Genomic DNA, 14,765 nt, shown 5'->3' with positions numbered 1-14,765 from the left:
GATCCCGCCCAACTTCTCCAAAAGAAGCGATCTGATTGGGCAGCTAGGGCAAGAAGGAGGCGGGAGCCTGGATGTAGGCCGTGCCTTCTATTGGCTAAATCTCGAAGTCAATCGTTTAACTTGATTTATGCTCGAGGGCTCAACAGATTTTTACATTAACAGAAACACTTTAGTGAGTAATTTACTGCAACAGCAATAAAATACGTATGTGGAGAGAGAAGTGCACTTAGATGACTAAATACTGACGAACCCCTTGCACTTTTTTCGTTTTTGACCACGAGATGGCGGAATTATTTGTTTCGTCCACAAACTAGCACACAGACGTTCTTATTCAAGTTTTTTTTTACAAGTTCGGTAAAAAAATTAAAACAAAAAGTGCTCACCTTGAATAATCTTTGACAATGATGTACTTTTATTTTGCCCAAGAAAATATCAAATGTAAAAGATACATTGTACAAAGAATAAAATGGATACAAATGTATAAAAATATGTAGTAAATCCATTGTGCCAAAAACAAAAAAGGTGCACTTAACAACCAAATATCTATTTAAAAAAAATAATCCAAAAATAAGACATTCATTGTTTTGTTTTTTTATTACAAATCTGTGCCACAGAAAACAATACATGTTAAGGATCCATTGTGTGCTAAACTGATTTTTTTTGGTTTGTTTGTTTTGTTTTATTTTGTTTTGTTTGCTTGTCCTAATTATGATCACCCCGAGGGAAATTTCAATCTCTGCTGTACATATTTTGGCTTGGACGCCACAGAGAACCAAATCACATAAATGCAGGAATGCAGAGAGAGATTTGAAATCCTTATTTTATTTCAAGGTGTCCAAGAAAATGTCCAAGAAAGGTTATCATATGAAGTGGATATGATGTACTAAAGCAAAGCATAAATCATGAAAACATATTCATATGAGTAATAATAATAATAAAAAAATGAAACACAATTATTACATCGAAACTAATTGGTTGAGCAACCGTGGTGATTTCAATTTAAAAGTGCCTTATTAAATATTATTAATGTTTTACTTTTTAGTACTTAGTACCCTATTTCGCTGCAAACTCCAACTATTATAATAATAATAATAATAATAATAATAATAATAAACATATTCATTCATTCATCTTCCGAGCCGCTTGATCCTCACTAGGGTCGCGGGGTGTGCTGGAGCCTATCCCAGCTGTCTTCGGGCAGTAGGCGGGGGACACCCCGAATCGGTTGCCAGCCAATCGCAGGGCACACAGAAACGAACAACCATTCACACTCACACTCACACCTGGGTACAATTTAGAGTGTTCAATCAGCCTGCCATATTGTTGAATCTTAATCAGACGATGGTGCTTAAAACGAATAAGTCTGACTGTGACAATCAAATCTAAAAACGACTTTTGAGTCACGTTTTTTTATTATAATAAATACGCAGCTCTTGCATTGGATATCATTAGAATCTAATGACAATGTCATTAGATTAATGTCATGACACAGGGGTTAGCAAACTACGGCCCGCGGGCCGGATTCGGCCCGTTGGTCTTTTTAAACCGGCCCGCCGAAGATTCGTGCACAATTAAGGTTTGATTGCATTAATTTCGTTTGGGCTTGTAATGACAGGTATTTCACCACCAGGTGGCGCAGTTACTTCAAGTTGCAGAGCACAGGGAGGGAGGGGAAGACGAAGAAAGAGGGAGAGAGTAATGACCATGGAAGGGAAAGTGATATGTATCTGATTAAACGAAGCGGGTAACAAAGTACGAAACATTCAGGAGACGCCTGGAGTCAGAAAGACTCAAATCTACGAGACTTTGAAAAACAATGAAGCGATTCTTACTCAGTCCGATTCTGGCAATTTCCATGCTCAGAGTGAATTGCTTGTGGCTAGAGTAAATTAACATTTCCTAGAATGGTTTGATTGTTATCATGTTAAAAACCTTCCGCAAACTGGACCGCTAATAAGAGTCCGAGAGCACTCAAATGTGTAGAGTGTGAACAACAGCGGGCTCAGTACACATCCTTGAGGAGAACCGGTGCTGAATGTGATGGTGGAGGAGGATGTTACATTTACTGTCATACAAAGACATTGTGCTGTCGTCTTTATTTTCTATTTCTATTTCTAACTCTTGGCCCGGCCCTCGACAATATTTTCTGCTTCTCATTTGGTCCCCCCGGGAAAATAATTGCCCACCCCTGCATTAGATGGTGCAAGTGGTCTAAAATGTCAGTGACTTGTGTAAGCAGTGTTGAGCGCTTACACTCCATCCACGCCCATTCAAGATAGGCTCGTCCCCTTAAAAAAAAGTAGGTGGTGGGGTGTGGGTTAACTTCTCAAAAAGTCAGCGCGCAACTTTAGTCGTTATCTTTTACTCATTTTCTGTGCGTCAGAGAAGCTAGACGTAGCGTATCACTTACCGGTAATGGGCTCTTCACTTGGCTCCAGGAAAATCTTCCAGTTTTTTCGAGTGTTCGCTTTGGAAAGGCTTCTTTTCAAGCTGAGGGGATAGTTGTTAACGTGGGCAGGCGAGGGCCCAAATAACCGGTTGATGGCAGCCAAGACGCGAATGGACGAGCACATATTTGGCGGACAGGAGCTTTAAGCGATTACAGGTCAATATTCTTAAAAATAACATAATTTTCAATAGGAAAATATAAACATTTTGGTTTAAACACGTCGCAGCTGTTGCTGAGCCGTGCGCAAAATGCGTGCGTAAAGTCGGTGGCACTTCAAATAAGTCAAGTTCTTCAGCTGCCGTTTGGCATTAGTTTGTTTTTTTTGGCAATCATGGCAAAATGGTTTCGAGAGTTTCCCATCAACCTGAAGAACGGCAGCGAACGAGGTCGTTCGGCCTCCGAATCAGGCCCACAAGCACGACACAAACCTTCGTTCTCCCGCGACAGCCTGAAGGGAACCCCGCGTAAAGATAACGGAGTGGCTGCTTTACTAGCAGGGAGAAATCGGAAGAATTCGGCCACGGATTTGGGTCGTAGCCAAAACACCGGCTCTGCGGGTGGAACGGTGTGGGAAACCCTAACGCCCGGAAAAAATCGCAAGACCTCCTCCAAGGTGGAGGCGCCCGAGGAGAAGGCTCAGGCGAGGACCACCAGCTTGGCCCAGGCTTACATTAGCAGGATGATCAAAGTGGACAAGCAGGACAAGACCCCCAAACCGAACGGGAAAAGTGAGCCGACTAAAACCGACCCGGACAATGGACGCTCTGCCATTAATACAACGGTGAGTAACTTCATTTTGTTATGTTTGGAACAAGAAGTGATGTTTTAACAGGTTGGTTGAACTGGAAGAGGGGCTGGGGCTTGGGGTGGGGGTGGGGGGTCACACCCAAAAGTTAAACATTAAAGTTTAACAAACGTTCTGGTGGTGCTTAAACAACTTCAGAGCAAAAATGTGCGATTTGTGCGCTGTATGATAGCAGTAAACCCAACTCCCTTCACAAAAAACACAGTTTGGAAACTAGTGAAGAATTGAACAAAAAAGAGGCTTTATGCTGTTTGATGCCACACTTACAAACATTTAACATAAGACAAAGAGAATTGCGCGTAATGTATTTTAAACAACTACTCATTTGCATGAACTAAGTTTGTTTAGACCAGGGGTGCCCATTAGGTAGATCCTGATCTACCGGTAGATCTAAGACAGGTCCCAAGTAGATCCGAGGAGTGTCGAGAAGAAAAAAAACAAACAACCATTTGTGTGTCTTTGTACATGTTAGTAATATATTTTTGTGTTAATATACACTGCACACTAATCGGTCTCATTTTCACTTAAAAAATATTTAAAAAATAAAATAAAGCAGGTAAATCTTAAATTTGTGTGTGTGTGTGCGTGCGCGCGCCGGTAAGGGTAGATCCCGAGAGGTTAGTTGATCAAAAAGTAGATCTTCGATCCAAAAAGTTTGGGCACCCCTGGTTTAGACTAATGTTAAGAAGATAAGAAAACCTTTATTTGTCTCAAAATGGAGAAATTCCCAATTTGTTGACAAACAATTCAATACAAAATAGACATATTGTATTTTGTGGTATTATAACCCTTTAAGCAATGGACATCTGTATACAATGGGTGCAGCAGCACATGTATACAGGCAATATCATGATACTCACAGGTATATATTCTTTATCCTCTATTATATTACGGTGACCAACAGAGAAGTAACTTGAAACCGTCTTTATGACCATGTATATCTGGAGAACTGTATCATATTGCCCCCAGGCGGCCAAATATGCACACCAGAAGGAGCAGCACAACATATGTTGAACTGAAGCAAAAAATGTGGCAAAAACGTGAACTCTTTACATTGTATTTACTTCATTAGTCATTATTCTCAGTTTTATTAAAGCATTACAATAAAACTGAATACTATTTTTCTTTTATTTTGTCTCTGTTTTTTTAATTAGCTGTCGGTTTTTATGATGGTGACAGTTCTTGACTGTACAACTGATTCACACACTTTACATTGCAGTTTCAATGAGTAGCCTTAAAATTAGAACGAGTGGCTTGTGTTCCACATCGGAGCTTCCACTGTCGGCCTGTTCCCATAGTGAACTCTGTATCCAATTTCCATCCTCAGCAAAAGAAAACAATGTAGCGAACCCTTCATTGTGTTACACTAAACAATACTCGGACCTCTTTACGCCATTATTTCCGTTTGTTCCTCGTGTGTCTTGTCAGACAATGGCGGATGCCCCCACCATCACATACAAACAAGTTAGCGCTTATCTTATCTGCATCTTGTCTTTGTGTTTCCCAGCTGATTATCCTCGAGGACTATGCAGATCCTTTCGACGCGGAGAAAACCAAAGAACAGAGGGAGGCGGAGCGAGCTGGAGTGAATGACGGTTACATGGAGCCTTATGACGCCCAGGTGATCATCACAGGTAAGGTTGGATGGTTACGGCTCCCACTTGTTGTTTGTTCAACTGTTATTGTGTCATCCATGGCCAGTCACCTATAACTGCTTGATCCAAGGGGGGCAGCTGCAAAATACACACACGGACACACATGCACACATTTTTAGCATGTTGGGAAGAAGCTGGAGTACCTGGAAAATACCCTGCAGACAAGATTCAAGATTCAAACCCTAAAATGTCAGACCTCTGAGGCAAACGTGCGAACCACCAGCTCAACTGCTCTTCCCGGTTTCCTCCCATGTTCCAAAAACATGCATGGCGGGTTAATGGAACACTCAAATTTGTCACAAGGTGTGATTGTGAGTGTGAATGGTTGTTCGTTTATGTGTGCCCTGCGATTGACTGGCAACCAGTTCAGGGTCAACGCCGCCTTCAAGCACGCCCGCGACGCTCATGAGGATAAGTGGAGTAGAAAATGGATGGATGGATGTTAAAGAAAAATTATCTAAATTCAGCATTTTTTTTCTTCAGGTCCTTATTTTCAATCGTAAAAAAGAAAGATTAAAAAAAATGTATATATTGATATCGGTCAATATTAAATACTGAGATCGTGATATACTTTTCAGAGATCTGGCCCAGCTTGACCTGAATTTGTATGTAGTCAGACGTTACCCCAACACGGTCATGAAGTCATAAATACGGTAAGTCTTTGTACGAAAAACACCTGAAGGCCATGAATAATAAACGGATTGAAAATCGAACGTACGATGTCACTTCGCGTGCCTTCTTGTACTGCCTGACCACATATTCCGTGAGCACTGTGTCAGCTACTTCACCCGTTGGTAAGGATAAACACTTTATGTAATCTAATCCAAAAATCCAAACAATAAACACTTACTACTTAACATTAAAAAAAAGTGTAGTAGGGTGCTAATAGCTTTTCACAATCTCACACTATGTTTAAGAATGTGCCAAGTATAAGAGTATGAAACTTTATTTTATTAGGTGTGCCGGTGAATAATTAGCTTTTATGCATACTTGGATTCAATCCACTTGGCATTAGCGTTACAGGGGTCTTATAAAAGAAAGCGGGTGCCAAAAGGGAGCTGCGGCCTGCATGAATGCTGACTTCCATCCCCTTTGGCGGTTGCTACGGCAACAATGTTGCGAAGGGACAATGGGCGCAGCTTCCTCTTCCAACTTCCTGTCTCCTGCCTCTGTTTCCTTTGCCCCATTCTCTTGATATAGGAAGCTGCCCCCGCCGCGCACATACACTTAATGTGTTAACAGAATGTAACAATCCCTTCAGCCCACCCCAAAACAGCCCCCCCCCCCCCCCCCCCCCCATCACTTCCCAGCAGTCAGGAAGTAGGCCTCTGGGCCGTCCAATCCGAGGCAGCGCTGACCTTTTCTTCCTGCACCTCCATTGTGTGCGCTCACAATAGAGCAGACACACAGGCTACCTGTCGGCCTGCACAGAAACACAAGTCGCATTCCGACTTGTGACACGGCGCAGGATGCCGTAACTCTTTTTATCTCCTGTCAGCGGCACAAAGAGGCCCCTGCAACTGTGTTTGTTCCCCCAAAATCACTTCACTTTGGATTCGTTTGTTCACTCGAACAAGCCGTAAATCTCGAGAATGAAACATTCACGCGTTTTGCTTGAAAGCTGAAGAGGACTTTTACCTCTCAGCATGGCGATGTTAAGTGTACATGCAAATCAACAAAAGTAGGACTTCAGAAGAAAATTCCAACTTTTGAAACACCCTAGTCAGTGTGTGTGTGTATTAAACTTTTCGAAATGGGAAATTGATCATTTATGTCCATTTTTCTACATTAACTGTTATAAGCTCACAAAATGCTAGCTTAAAGCAAGTACAATAACACTGCTCAACATCAAATTTTAATCAGAGATGGTTTTGTGTGTCCCGAAACATATTTTGAAAATGTCTTCTTTTTTCGTTTTGAGATCATTTTTGTTTGTTTTTTAGCGACAGGTGACATATCATGGCTAGAAAATGACAACGCATGGTAAAATCCGTATTGCGCAAGCTTCTATAGGTCAATCAACCCTGTAAGACCCGATCCATCAAAGAATAGCTAGAAAATTCCGATTTTGGGGAACTGAGATGTAACAAAATATTTTTGCTATATCATGTTGTTTATGAGATCTTTTTTGTATCACATTTTAAGCATTATGTAGATTACATGTGACATGACAAATTGGGAAAAATCACATTTTAAACCTGCAGTCTAAAATTTGATACAGACGATTTCATTGTAATAAAAAGAATAAGTTACTTAATAAAAATGCATGGAGCAAATGTGATACGAATGGCATTATAGGGGCTAATCACGACAATCAAGCAGAAGTGTAAACACCGGGGTGATGTTTTGCAGAGGTTCGCCGGCGGGGCTCCAAGGACCTCCTCAAAGTATGCGTGCTGCTCGACCCAGGCCAGGCGGCTGGGAAGGTAGAGGAGGGCAGACCACCGCCGCCTAATATCTACGATACGCCGTACGAAGGCAGACTGGAGGGCGACAGCGAGGGCGTGTGGATCCCCGTCACGCGACCAGAGTCTGACATCCGTCCGGCCGCCGAGTACGAGCTGCCCTGGGAGTGGAGGAAGGAGGACATTGTTCGAGCCCTGTCAGGTAGGCGGCCGAGCTGGTGACGAGGCTGGGCGGGCGCTCGTGGAAGGAAGGGTGTCATAGTCTTTATTTGTACAGTCATGTCATGACTGTACTATCATGACAATCTGTTTGTTTTACGCAGGAAGCTAAACAATCCTGTCGAACGACTCTCTGCAGATGTGTTGACTTTGCTGATGGAGTTTTATTGATATTCTGTCTGTGGCTTCCTGCAGCCCAGTTTGAGGCAGTGGATTGTTCTCCCACTAAAGAGATCGGTCGTCAGCAGCAGCAGCAGCAGCAGCAAACTCTGAGACAGAAGAACTGGACGCACAAAACACTGGTGTCCACCTCTTCATCTTCCTCCTCCTCCTCACCCTCCTTTCCCTCGTCACCCATTCTCAAGCTTTCCCCGATAACAACCTCGTCCCCGTCATTCCCCACCCTGAGACTCTCGCCCTCTTCCAACCCCAACAAACCTCCCTCTCCTACCTCGCCGAACGCCCCACTGGATGGGGAGTCGGTCAAAGTGGACCCCAGCCTGTCACTGGACAAGCAGAGGTGAGGAGGTGGACAAATATTTATGTCCAAAAACATCTATTTAGTGAACGATATAAGTTATCAGCACGTTGCAGTTTACCGTATTTTCCACACTAAAAGGCGCACTGGATTTTGAGGCACACCTTCAATGAATGGCCTATTTTGTAATTTTCTTCATATATTGGATGCACCGCTTTATAAGACGCAATCTACAATGCATCCACTAGATGGAGCTACGCTCAAGGAAATGCCAACAAAACACTACACTTTACCTTGATTTATATAGCGAAGATCAGATGTCAGTAAAACTTAACTCTGCGATGTAAGCATGTCTCTAGCAAGGAGCCATTTTGGGGTTGGCAGATTACCGTAATAAGTCACATCGGATTTTAAGGCACGCTGTGAGCTTTTAAGGAAACGGAAGGCTTTTTTAGGTGCGCCTTTTAGCGCGGAAAATACGGTACCAACTTATATGGAGTCCTTTCCAAAAGTGGAATGGTGAGATCATATGAGACAAAAGTTTATGTCTAGCTTTTATTTCATGCTACAGTGATCCCTCGCTATTTCACGGTTCGTTTGTCGCGGCTTCAGTGCATCATGGATTTTTTTCAAACATATTCATAAAAAAAAAAACAACAACAATACTTTTTTTTCATATATACAGTATGTAGTACAGTACTGTATATGTTGCTCTATGTGACCCGCTGTTGTTTTGCTGAGTTTCGCAGCTTCTCGAGGACTGTTTGCGGACTTAAAAAAATATATATATATATGTCTACTGTATTTTGTTATTCATAAACTAACCTAACTTATACATGTTTAAATCTATTAGTATACAGAAGTAAGTCATGTTAATTACTTCAAAATGTACTTTTACATGCATGTATACCATTAAATTTGGCCTTATAAATATTATGTACATGTACCTATATGGAGGCGGGGGTGGGGGGGTGGTTTTGGTCCCCATTAACCGCGATAAACGAGGGATTACTGTATTTACAAAGTACATCTAGCTCAGGGAAGACCACACCCACTTTTCAAGTGAACCAAAGTATTATTGAAACATGTAAGTGACGGTTGTTTCTAGTTGCGCAGGTGTTGCCGTTAGGCAAAGCGTTAAGACAAGAGGGTTGCCTATGGGGAGTAAAGCAAACCATTTTAAAGCTGAGAGAAGAGAAAAACTCAAGCACAACTTTTGCTTAAACAGTGGGCAGAGCCAGTACAACCATTTTTTAAGGTTCTGAAAAAGAAACTTGTGAACAGACAGACATCAAACAGGTCGGCTAAGGGTATCAACAGCGGTAAATGACAGAAACATTGGGAGAGCTGGAAAGAAACACTTTGATATCAAGACCCCACGTGGCTGAAAATTAGCATTTATGCTAAGTCCGGCGCATTTCCACTGTTTATTCTTGTGTTGATTAATGTGCACTGTCCCAATGAAATTAATAAAAAAAATAATGATTAGATATTTATACTACACCCCCCCCCCCAACACACAAAAAAAGCTTGAGACAATTTGGTTTATGTAAATGCCTTCAAAACCTCTGTTCTAAGTGGCTAACATCCATTGCAGCGCGCTAAGTGGAGGGTGTTCACTTGATTTAGGTGGGACTTGAAGTGTAAAATGCCTCTCTCCATCTCATTAAGCATGGCCTTTCTATCGAAATGGAACCGGTGGGGTACGCGCTCGCAGCGTGTTAGCATTTGTTCCTCTCTTGTAGCAGCCGAATGTCAATTCGTTCCCCGCTAAGCGTCATGCCGCCCGCTTGGATATGTGGCTCTCGTCTGTAATTGCTGTCAACACCGCATTCATAGCCTTGGTGGGACTCTGCGGACCTTCTTTGCGGCCATTTTTCATTTCTCCGTTTCATGACTTGGCCACCTCAAATCGGATCGTGACGATCCACAAGAAGTTCGTGTCACCTTTTACCTCAAAGCGTCTTCTTGACACTCGACTTTGTCTCCGTATGTCGCCGTGCTGCGTCTCGTCCGCGTCCTCGTCAAGCTGGTACCATGGCGGCGTGAGTCGGCAGCAGGCTGAGGCTCAGCTGCAGCGCTGCAGGGAAGCCAGCTTTCTGGTGAGAGACAGCGAATCAGGAACCAGCAAGTACTCCATCGCTCTGAAGTGAGTGACCGACTGTGTGTGGACGTGTCATGCAGCAATTTGCCCTCATTTCTTGTTTTAGCAATCTTGTAATGATCAGTATCGTGTGTGCGAACTCAATGATGTCATTTTGAAGTTTAGGGGAAGACATGAATGGAGAAAAGGCATTTCTTCCAGATGAATGCAATTCCAAATCAAGGTTTACGTCCCATTTTGACGTATAGGGAGCAGCCTGTGGAGGGATTCAGCAAAGTTTCCTGATCCATCAGTGCCGCAGCTGATCAAACTTTCATTTCTAAGATAGCCGCGTCCAGCAAACCAGGCTTTACCTCGCACGAAAATATCCCAGAAAGTTCAATCCAGCGACTGTTAGGAGACTCAAAGTGTTCTCATCTTTCATGAAATACTCATAGATTTGGAATCTCTTAAGAAAACCACAAAGACATAAATGGAGTTAACCCACTCTCAACCAAACTTGAATAGCACTGTTAAGCCCCCACCCCACCTCAACACCGCCAAAAAAGCAGAGCATGATTACATATGTATGCTTGTAGGTGACTTGATGATGTAATATGACAGGGCTATACTTTTTTTTTTCTTGGGCAGGGAGACATTTTAATTGTGACTCAAATGACGAAATAAAAAAATACTGAAAAATTAATCATGCAGTGTCATATTCAAGAATGTGCATTTGCTCCTTAGAATTGCAGGCGACTACATATTTTATACATGACGTTTTAAAACTAAAGTGGCTAAAAGAGGAACAGTTTAAAATCTGTTGACAGAACACGGAGGATAAGGAAAAATTATCCTCACGTGGTTTGCAAATTTTAGGAAGACAATTCGCAGGCTGGGTCCTTGGACGCCTTCAAAGGCTGCTCCTCTTGTAGCCTCCGCAGACTGCATAAACCAAACCGTAATGAATTTGGCTTAATTTGAATTTGGACACTACGTGCGGTCGTGTCATGCCAGAAGTGATGTCATGCGGCCGAAAATTCTGCCTTTGGAGGACCCATTCTATGAATTTGGACACAGCCTATTTCTGGGACCAATAGCCTCTTGCACACTAAAAATTCACACTCTTGCCTTTGTCATTTTGCATTGTGACGCCACAAAACATTATTTCCCCATAAAACGTCCGGGAGTCACAGTTTTTCCGTTGCGGCGAGGTGTTTATATGCACAACGGCCAAATGCGGGATGTGCAGTGGGGAGTCGCTGGCTATTTATTTTTTGTTTGTTTGTTTGTTTTTGCGATTATCCAGTCCTATGTCCGGCAATTTAGCAGTCTTCATGTGCGAGTAAAATGAGCGGTCGCCGAGTGCACTTTGCAGAGTAAATCTATCTATCTATAAGCATAGATATGACCTCACCTGAAAGCTGAGCCATAATGTGTGCGTGTATGCGGCCCAGTGCACATTCGTTATATGCTACTCATTCATTTGAGAGTCCACATCATTAACCCCCTTTACACATCCACTGAACCTTCGCTACTGCACACCATCAGTTAACCGGGGATAGATAACAGCAAGTGATTTAAATTCCCATATCCAGGTCCGGCTTATATTTCACTGTGGTTCCATTTCTCCTCTGGGCTGACAATATTGCATGCTTGCCGTTTTTCAGGACCAGTCAGAGTTGCGTGCACATCATCGTGGCCCAAACGAAGAGCAGCAAAGGCCTGGGCTACACTTTGGATCAGAGTAGCTGCGTCTTCACCAGCATCCCTGAGCTGGTGCACCACTACTGCACGCACAGACTTCCCTTCACCGGGGCTGAGCACATGACCCTGCAGCACGCCGTGCAAAGGTCGTATTTGTAACGGGCGTGATACGTGTACTTAAAGATGTGCTGCTGAGGGATGTCCTGTTTACCGTTTTATTTGAGGGGGCGAGATGATAGAAATTGTTTTGGAAAAAGGGCAGGCCGATCAGATGAGCAAGTAGAAGAGTAAATTACGCCGACACCTTAGTCAGGAGGATCTCGGCTTTATAGAAATTAAAAACCTTGTGTGGTCTTCATTTTAAAAACTTTGGACAGGCTTATTGTTTTAGTGCACCGCCATTACTTCAAAGGACTCATTTTGGTCTACTCAACGTATTACATGAGACCAGTGTTTCAGAAATTTTGAGCCAAGGAAAATATGTTATATTCAAAAAAATCTCATGGCATGCCAGCAAACAAAAAAGTAAAATTAAATTAAAAAGTGATGACACATTTCAATTATGTACCTTCTACCATTTAATGGAAGAGGATCTAAATGTGCTGCCTGTCTCTATAAAATTCCGGCATTGATAGATGAAAATAATACATCATTTGTTAGTAAAAAAAACAAAAGAAAATTTAATACAATTGGATCTGTGATTGGGAATTACAGCATTACACTTTTTATGGTGAAAACAAAAACTCCGCGTGGAATTACAGCATAACCTCTAAAGTCAAAAGGCCCTTTAAAAGTAAAAACCCTGCCGATTCCAGCCACCAATAAAGACAAAAAAAAAGGCAGACGTCTTCCTCTGCAGTAGTTGGCGCTACACGCGGCAGTTTGACCAATCGGTGAAACATCAACTGTGCCAGAAAGGTTTTTGTTCACAATTTTTTGTCCTTGTGTTAACTAAAATGTTATATATCAAAAGTACTAGTGGTGTCGGTACTCAATATCTGTGAGTATACAGATATGAGGAAATTATGTTTTTAAAAAAAAAAAGTAAATAAGAGCTCTGAATAAACCGTGTTACCAATGACCATATCGCAAGCTCTCGAGTTTGCTTTACCAAGATGCTTTAACACAGAGGTGCTGACACGATTAAGCGCAATGCCGGACAATTAGGCTGACTTTGTTAGATCAATACAAGTGATTGGAGTACTGTATATCCATTCGTCCATCCGCGGCTGTCAGTCCGCCTATTGATCCATCCTGAAAATGAGGCTCATTTGCCAGCCAATCTGTTTGTCAAGAGAAAGAGCTTTAGTAGTGATTACATGGCTCGGAAGGAAGGTAATGCAGGCTTGGGGGGGGGGGGGGGGCGCCCCTAATGTTGCAAGTCAGCAGATTTGTCAAAGAATGCTGCGGTGTGCACATAAATACAGGACTAAATATTCTGCTTTTTTGGTGATGAAAAAGTGTGTGCCTTTTCATGAATTTCCAAGACATTGTTATTATTATATATTTTGTGGATGAAATGTTTTGGGGCTTATGAGACCCCCCCCCCCCCCCCCCCCACACACACACATTTTTCATGGCGGGCCAGTTTACATGCTCTCACAGGCCATCTCTGTCTTCAATAATGCATGCATGAAGTGGATGAGGATTTGATCACCCCACAATCATGATGAATGCTGTATATTCTTTTTGTAAACATGTATCCAGTTAATAAAATTGCATTGGTGACAGTGTCTTATTCGTAGACAAGAAAAGCGAAAAAGGACAAATGGCACCAATAAAAGCTGTGTGTGGTATCAATTACAGATACACACATACCTGGTATGTGTGAAGGGCCATTACAGGGAAATAATAATAATCAGGATTTCCCCTTACACACACACACTCACTTTTGAAACCCTCTCATACACACAAAGCACTTTTTTCCCACTCATGCACTACTGAAATGCCCTCATACACAATACTGAACTTTTTTTGCACTCATACACTACTGAAAACTTGTCATATGTGCTACTGAAAATTTTGACTGAAACTACACTCATACTAATGAAATGCTCTCATTTTATTTTGCTTACTGTAACACTCATTCGATCGAAGTGATACCATACCAAAAAAAACTATTGTTGTGTGAGTGTTGCAGTGGTGTCTGTTTCGTTCACACGTGTGAGCAGAAAAAATATTTAGTTATGTGTGTCCCCCCCCCAAAAAAAAGTGCCGAGTATGAATGTTTCAGTGTACAGGTACTATATGAGAGTGTTTCAGTCGTGGGTGAGAAGCATTTCACTTGTAAATGTAAGCTAAATGTTCTAATGTGTGTGTGAGAGCATTTCAAAAGTGTGAAAGAAAGTGTTTCAGAAGTGTGCGTATTGTGTCAATGGGTATGTAAGGGAAACATGTTCAATTATGGTTAAGAGTGTTTCCGCAGAATGTACACAAAGAGAATTTCAGTGGTGGCATGAGCAAGACAGAAAAACAATGTGTGAGAGCGTCGTGTGTGACAAACGTTTCACTCAGCAGCGAGCGAAGCACGCTTCACTACTGCATGAGCCCCCAAAAATTCAGTTGCGTATGACAGCTTTACTTTACAGTCTTGTGTATGGGAGCGTTTCGGTAGTGTGTGTGTTTTAGAGGGAATAGTAATACACTTCCAAGTCATAACCACAAACGTGCTCACATGAAATGCAAGCGTCAAAGCATATTCGCACTATTTTAAACCATCTCTGCGTTCTTGTCAACACACAAGTAAACTCAGGTTTGCATGACTGTCTCAGCAACGTATGTGTAGAAAAGAGAGAGGGATTACCAGGTTGCCATGGCGATTAGTGAGAGTGAGGTCGAGCCATCTCTTCAGGGAGGGAGGAGATACACAGACCGCGATGTATAAAAGCAGCTATGAATAACCGGGACTCGAGTGGCGATGCACGTTGGCATCAGCGACACGGCATGCGATGTCAGAGCGCATCC

The 14,765-nt window shown here is 42.4% G+C and overlaps 1 protein-coding gene across 1 annotated transcript; it reads left to right on the top strand.

Annotated features, from left to right (window-relative positions):
* The first annotated feature begins 2,289 nt into the window (after positions 1–2,289).
* she (Src homology 2 domain containing E) lies at positions 2,290–12,710 on the top strand. The gene is made up of 6 exons (XM_052066207.1): positions 2,290–3,230; positions 4,762–4,888; positions 7,262–7,516; positions 7,729–8,053; positions 10,041–10,160; positions 11,765–12,710. Exons 1-6 carry the CDS (start codon positions 2,781–2,783, stop codon positions 11,958–11,960), a joined length of 1,473 nt encoding a protein of 490 aa, XP_051922167.1. The 5' UTR covers positions 2,290–2,780; the 3' UTR covers positions 11,961–12,710.
* Positions 12,711–14,765: the final 2,055 nt, after the last annotated feature.

This window comes from Hippocampus zosterae, chromosome 5 (genome assembly GCF_025434085.1).
Source record: "Hippocampus zosterae strain Florida chromosome 5, ASM2543408v3, whole genome shotgun sequence".
NCBI classification, from domain to species: domain Eukaryota; kingdom Metazoa; phylum Chordata; class Actinopteri; order Syngnathiformes; family Syngnathidae; genus Hippocampus; species Hippocampus zosterae.
The sequence above is the reverse complement of the archived record's forward strand: the minus strand, read 5'-3'. Positions and strand labels throughout refer to the sequence as shown.

Coding starts and splice junctions, on each gene's coding strand:
- she (XM_052066207.1), top strand. CDS start 2,781: ATGGCAAAATGGTTTCGAGAGTTTCCCATCAACCTGAAGAACGGCAGC. Junction 4,889..7,261: donor CGCCCAGGTGATCATCACAG/GTAAGGTTGGAT, acceptor GATGTTTTGCAG/AGGTTCGCCGGCGGGGCTCC. Junction 7,517..7,728: donor CATTGTTCGAGCCCTGTCAG/GTAGGCGGCCGA, acceptor GGCTTCCTGCAG/CCCAGTTTGAGGCAGTGGAT.